The sequence below is a fragment of the Neodiprion lecontei genome, chromosome 4, assembly GCF_021901455.1.
Source record: "Neodiprion lecontei isolate iyNeoLeco1 chromosome 4, iyNeoLeco1.1, whole genome shotgun sequence".
NCBI lineage: Eukaryota > Metazoa > Arthropoda > Insecta > Hymenoptera > Diprionidae > Neodiprion > Neodiprion lecontei.
The window spans coordinates 32,654,982-32,661,610 of NC_060263.1; the positions used below are offsets into that span (position 1 = coordinate 32,654,982).

At 40.2% G+C, this 6,629-nt stretch overlaps 2 protein-coding genes across 2 annotated transcripts; one reads left to right on the top strand and one right to left on the bottom strand.

Annotated features, from left to right (window-relative positions):
- The first annotated feature begins 1,829 nt into the window (after nucleotides 1-1,829).
- On the top strand, nucleotides 1,830-3,775 carry LOC107218443 (leucine-rich repeats and immunoglobulin-like domains protein 3). Its single transcript, XM_015656321.2, has one exon. It carries the CDS (start codon nucleotides 2,084-2,086, stop codon nucleotides 3,098-3,100), a length of 1,017 nt encoding a protein of 338 aa, XP_015511807.1. The 5' UTR covers nucleotides 1,830-2,083; the 3' UTR covers nucleotides 3,101-3,775.
- LOC107218444 (leucine-rich repeat-containing protein 15-like) lies at nucleotides 3,072-5,086 on the bottom strand. The gene has a single exon (XM_015656322.2). The coding sequence runs from the start codon at nucleotides 5,019-5,021 to the stop codon at nucleotides 4,011-4,013; it is 1,011 nt and encodes a 336-aa protein (XP_015511808.1). The 5' UTR covers nucleotides 5,022-5,086; the 3' UTR covers nucleotides 3,072-4,010.
- Between the last annotated feature and the right edge of the window lie 1,543 nt (nucleotides 5,087-6,629).

Here is a 6,629-nt window from a genome sequence, read left to right on the forward strand (position 1 = left end):
AATGGCATCGGAATACGAATTCATAGAGTTTTCCTGCAAGTTCCGCAAGCATCGAAAAAATGGATGGAGGATGTTGGATGAATAAACATTTTAACTGTTAGAAAGTAAGGCGAAAGCAATACGTACATTTTTCTCTCTCATCAACTCGATAATTTCATCTTTTCCAGCATCCTCTAAAACGTTTCGAATAATTGTTGTGGGTAAGGGGTAAATGAATATTTTTCCATAAATCTGGCTGTAATAAATTTATTGCACTTTCCCATTGAGCAGTTACGGAGTGAACCGTCTCTGCATTGAGTACACAAGTTTCTCGAGGCTGCGTGGGGAAATTTCGATTCAGAAGAACGACTTGTCCATTTCCGTGTTGAGGGAACAGTTACGATACATCCCTGCACGACCCAGGTGATTGCTGAAACCGTTATTCCTTGGGAAATACGAGGTTGGCACACTGTGAACCGTTGGCGCATACCACCCATAATCCATCGATGTGCTCCTGTAGCAGGGGTGAGGAAGGGTGCAGTCGTCTTGGCGGTAGCCTTGGAATACTCCTGGAAACATATAATTTAATTGGACGTAAGTTTCTGGAATGAATCAGAGAGGTAAAGTTGTATCATGAACCATTCGAGACAGCCTCTTTTTCAACTTAGGCTCACGTTTCCCACGTGTCGGAGGCTAAAACGGTGATGTTTCGAACCCACGGAAGAGGAGATACGACTGTTGGGACGCGAGGTGCGGACCCAACTTGTAAAGTTTCGAGCGTACGACACGCGCGTGACGTGCCGGATCCTAGCTTTCCGAGTTAGGAATGCTGTTAGGGCAACTGATAGTAAATACGACCTATTAATAACCAGTTGATTCTCCGACAAGCGCGTTAGGCGGCTCTTAGTTTCTCTAGTTAGTCCGTAGCGAGTAGCGGGCGAACATGTCAACGTTTAAGAGCCATGTAATAGTTACTTAACTCCTAACTGAATTCGAATAAAAATACGACTGCATCATGTACTCTGAGTAGATTATTTGACAGGGATATTTATTACAGAGTAGAAAATTATTGACGAAAACACTTCTTTCAGCTGGGATATCGTTTGAGCAACGTGATAACCTGTGTGACCATCTATCAATTTCTTCAACACTGATTCAAATACATTTTCTTCGTTCGTCTCTCCTGCAAATATTTAAGTATATGACCGGTCCAGGGGAAAAACCACTTTAGATTATTTTTTATCGCGAACGAGTTAGAATATACGATTGTTTTGGCATCAGAGAGTACTTACAGGAAATACCACTATTGAATGGGAAAACCAGTACGAGTCCAAGATAAATCTACCAGAATTATTGCTTTCGCACGTAGTTGAAAAAACGAGAAAATAAACATTAATTTGCAATTCTCATGAAATCACTTCGAGTCGCTAAGGTGGTTCTTGCCCTCGACCCTTCATATGTTAATAGAAATTCTTCGGCGCTGTTGCATCAGGGATTTCTCGAAACCGCTGCAAAATCTGACGTGGGATGAAATTTATTTACTTATAATTTTTTCTCATTTGAATAATCGATAGCTTAATGATTTCTTCAAGTATTATTCGAAATAATTTTTTTTGCACATCAAAACATTTCTGGTAAACAAGTCTATCGGATATCTATTTAACCTGTGCTTCTGTCGGGTTGATACGTTGAATATTGGCGGACTAAGAAAACATCGCTTTAGCTCTGGCATTGAGATCATTCCTTAAAGAAAAAAAAAAAAATATCTTCCAGAATTGTAGGGTCGTTTTTTTGTATTCATATATTTTGGTCAGCTTTCTCCGCACGGTGGTTGTGAGTTTTACATTACACTTGCTAGTCTGAAACTTGGAGGTTATCCAATTCAAGTAAACAAGAAAAATTAATGACCTGTACTGTAAGCGTTAAGATTGATATATCTGTATAATGTACTGTCAATAAGTGACGCCGTGGCGAGGAAAGTGATATCAAAAGCAATATAAGAATGAAACGAGCGGGGAAAAATCAGAGTTGCGTACCGCTGTCTACTCGTTACGATCAATTCGAGCTTAATAGCAGACATATCCTAATTCCAGTCCAATAAAATATGCGCGGAATGTTGATTCTATTTTTCGTTCCGCTGATCGTCCTCGTGAAAACCGACATTCGACCGGAGGTTGCAATGCGAATGACCTCCCAGAGTAGCCCGGAGCATCGTAAATATGTGAACAACTCCAGTCTTATAAGAGTGACTTCGGAACAGGATATCGTGATAAATGGCGCAGGCATCAGATACATTGAGCCTGGGGCTTTCAACGGTTGCGAGACGACCCAGACCCTCATGATGGCAGACAACAAATTGACTACCCTGGCAGCAGGCATGTTTCATGGTCTGAGGGACCTCAAGATGGTGAATTTTTTCAATAATACAATTATGGACGTTGCTAATGGAGCCTTTGATACTCTGCCAAATTTGTTAGAGTTGGAATTAAGCTATAATCGCTTGAGTGGACTTGAAGATGGCGTCAGAAGCGGACTGAAAAATCTGCGAGTATTGAAATTAAACGAAAATCCTTTTATCCTAACGAGAGATGGATTCACAGGATTGTCGACACTGAAACTGCTCGAATTATCTGGGGCGAATATCTCGGCGATTTCTCTGGGCAGTTTCGACGGCCTGGATCAACTTCAGCGGTTAGATCTTTCCAATAATAAGTTGACCGCTATTTCGAAAGCGTACTTTGAAACATTGGGACAATTAAAGGAACTCGATCTTTCAATGAATACCATTTCTACTCTTCGCAAACATACCTTCAGGGGACTAACGAAGTTGACGGACTTGTGGCTAAATGACAATCAAATTCAGGTTCTCGGCTCTGACAACATTTTCAAATGGTTCACAAACCTGAACAAGTTATACCTGAATGGTAATCCACTACTGATGTTCAACGTCGTAGTTTTTAGCACGATGCAAAGTGTCAATATTGAGCCTGGATTTAAATGCGATCTATCCCAAGAAGTTCAGAAGAATTTCGCCAATGCAACATCTCACTGGTTTATTTGTAATAACTCTGATGGTTTTTTTTCACCTTATCACTGCTCCGCAATGTTCTCCGTTCTTTAATTGGAATAAGAATATCACACAAATTATGCGAATGTCATTTATTTGTATCGAGACTGTAATGCTACAGACAAAGAATTAATTATTGAGTTAATAGGTAAAGTCATATATCGTACTAAGCCCGATATTTCATCAAATTTTTCAGCTGCAACAGCTGTGAAAGGCTGTGATAAACACAAAATAGGTCATTGTTTTTCGACGTGTTTATAAGTACGATGTATTTTTCTCGTGTCAATTTTGTATCTTACCATATTTATTGCTAATTGTAAGAAAAATATAAGTTATCACACATGTCTCATTTTACAATATCGTGAGTATGTTTGAATTAACCTCAAGCTGCAGAGATAAAAAAGTAAAAATAAAGGACGCTCGTATATGAAATGATAGTAATATTGGATACATTGAGTTCCTGTATGATTATATGTGTATCACCATAGTCGTTGATAATATTTTATAAATGAAGTGAATCGTAATAATATATGAACTTGTTATCTGGATGCATGCCACATTTGTCATTACCTGATAAACACAACGCTTCACACAGGCGTCCACTATGTTAATATTGTTAGGTTGAAGACATGGTACATTTACGCTCAAACATCTATCAATATTCTAATTCTGTGCAGCGTAGCCACGTCAGTGAGCTAATTAAATAAAGCTAATATTCCGAACCTATAATATGAGATAGAAAAATTTATTCAGTCGATTTTTCAAATGCTCAATAGAATTATCGGATGAGTTCTAATCTTCAAATCTATCCAAAGAAATAAGATGTGATTCACATACTTCACATTGATCATGTGGACAAACGAGAAAAAAAGACATCCTTAAATATACGTATTGTACGTTTGTTGTACGTTTCTAAGAAGAAGAATGGATGAAAAGATACTTGAGGATCGAGGTGACTCAGTGTCTAATCATTAATTTTCTCGCAGTCGTATGGTTCCTGGTAATCACAATTGGTGCATTTGAATCTTCCCTGAAATGTGTTGAATTTCCTGACGATTGAACCGCTTACTCGGAATCCAGGTTCAATGGTAACGTTTTTCATTCGCTCAAAAGTGGTAAGTTCGACACTGCGAAAATCGTTGCCGTTGAGGAAAAGGGACGAAAGGTTTTCCAAACCATCAAACGCACCCGCCTGCAGCGTCGTCAGATGGTTTCCATTGAGCCATAGTGACTCGAGATTTCTGAGGTGTCTGAAGACTCCATCGGGGATTGTAGAGATGCGATTTCTGCCCAGATCGAGTTCGTTCACTTCACCTAGGTTGCGAAATACCTCGGCATTTACGCTAGATAGCAAATTTCGAGATAGATAAAGTAGATCCAGGTTTGGCAGACCGTTGAGGGTTCCAACGGGGATTTTGGTTATTCCATTTGCGTCAAGTGCCAAAGTCTCGAGGTGCCTCAGTCCTTTGAACATGTTCTTTTTCAGCACGATGCTATTGTTGGTCAGATAAAGCTCGTGCAGGTGCGATAGGCCCTTCCACGTGTGGTGATGAAAAGTCGTCAGACTGTTGTAGTCGAGTAACAAAGTCTCCAAGCTAATCAGCCTGGAAAAACTGCCGTCTTCTATTTCACTTATGGTATTATTGCACAGGTCCAAATAAGTCAGTTGGTCCATGAATTGACAAAAGTTTATAGAAATTTTTGATATCTTGTTTTCCTTGAGGTAGAGAGAGGAGGCATTTCTAACATCTGCAAAAGCGTTATTCGATATTTCCGTGATACCAAGATTCTCCAAATGCAACTCAATATCGTCTATCGTTTGAACGGCCCTCACATCCACGAAAGAGACGCTATGGAGCTTGGTACCCTCCATGCATACGTCAAGGTTATTGTAAATCTGGCATTCCGTACTATCCGTAAAACCACTGACAAGTAATGCCAACCACAAAATGCCGAGTATTACCAGCGGTGACATGGCGCCGCAAACGCTCAGGATGCACTGAACTCACATGCTTCTACTGTTCCCACACAAGGGAGGCGTGGAGGCAGCTAAACAGACGTCCTCTCCCACACATGGTATGTCTAAGAGATACGCCCGAAGCCTTCACATGAATATAATGGGCATAATGCGTGTGTCGTAACTCGAAGGTTGTCTTCACGCCGGGTCGCGCGACGAAATGAGCTATTTCAAGCCTTCGGCATCACAAGTGGGAAAGTTAAGATTTCATTGCACCTTCCATCGACTGTAGGCAGTTGAACAGATAAAACATCACCATAGCCTGCTCCAGATTTGAACTTCAAAGTATTGCTTATCATTAAACTTTCTTTCGGCATATACCATATAGCGCTTACTGTGACAAGATCTAATCCGAACCGTAGCCCACTTTTGGTGGCACTAAAATTTTGATCGGCTCGAAACCTTTTATGTCAATTATATAACAAATCTGTGGACCATAGATTATTGTAATTTATCATTTTATCGATCTTTGGAATGTCCTCTTCTGGCCCGAGAAACCGAATCGAAATTACAACAGTGAAAACTGACTACCCATAGTAAACATATGTATACTCTCGTCTATAAATAAGTTATCTGAAGCTTTGAGAACTAGTGACTAACAGGGGGCTAATGCTGATTATTGTTGGTTACAAAAATGCGAGTAGAAGATAAGAAGGTCGTCTCACAGGAGTGCATTGATCGTCACGGTTTAGCGTCAGCTAAACACAGTCAGCAAGCAGTATCCATTGTCTTGCTACATTGAGCAAAGTATGTAGCAGCATGACGATATGGTACAATGAACGGGTAGTCCAAAGTGTAATCAGTCTTCATCAATCAGATGGGTAAAATTTCAGTTATAATAGTTCGTCATGATATGACTTAGAACCAGAATTAGTTTTTAATCGAGACAATAAAATCGTGCAAATAATCATGCGACAATTTTTTTACTGGCAGTGATCTTTGCATTGACCACGTGATTGAGTATGACGATACTGGTTTCAACCTATACTGCCGGAGACATAAATCACGGTTCTACGCACACACACACGTACGCACGCAAAGGAGAAGAAAAAAAAGTTCATGAAAGAGCAAGTGTCGAACACTTTTCTCTCTTTACGACTTTATGCAGTTTGCAGTAAACGCTAAGATGGTAGAAGTCACGGTGAAATGATTTACACGCTACCTACATCTGAGTTGACGTATACTTGTACGAACTCTGCGTTTGATTCGTCTGGCACTAGCGTGACTACAAGGAGAAAACTAGGGTCACAGAACTTAGGAGTAAAAGTTGTTGGCTTACTGGGGTACATGAACCTCATCGGTAAATTGCAAGTCCGGTAAATTTCACTGGTAGAAGGTCCTGGTGGTTTTGAAGGTTCTTCAATGGAGGTCTGCGCCCTACCTTCGCTGCAAGGACACGGGAGTTCGGGCATTTCTCAATGAGCTCAAGATCAAGATGAAGGTGGACGTAACTGCCACGGAAATGTTTTATGTTGATAAAACCAGACACTCGGTAATGTCACCGATACAATTAAATCTAGTAGGTTAAATTCGGATGAGTAAAAGTTGTAACGATGAATGTTGCTT

What these genes read in the sequence shown, in the direction of transcription:
- LOC107218444 (XM_015656322.2), bottom strand. Translation starts at nt 5,021, where the DNA reads ATGTCACCGCTGGTAATACTCGGCATTTTGTGGTTGGCATTACTTGTC.
- LOC107218443 (XM_015656321.2), top strand. Translation starts at nt 2,084, where the DNA reads ATGCGCGGAATGTTGATTCTATTTTTCGTTCCGCTGATCGTCCTCGTG.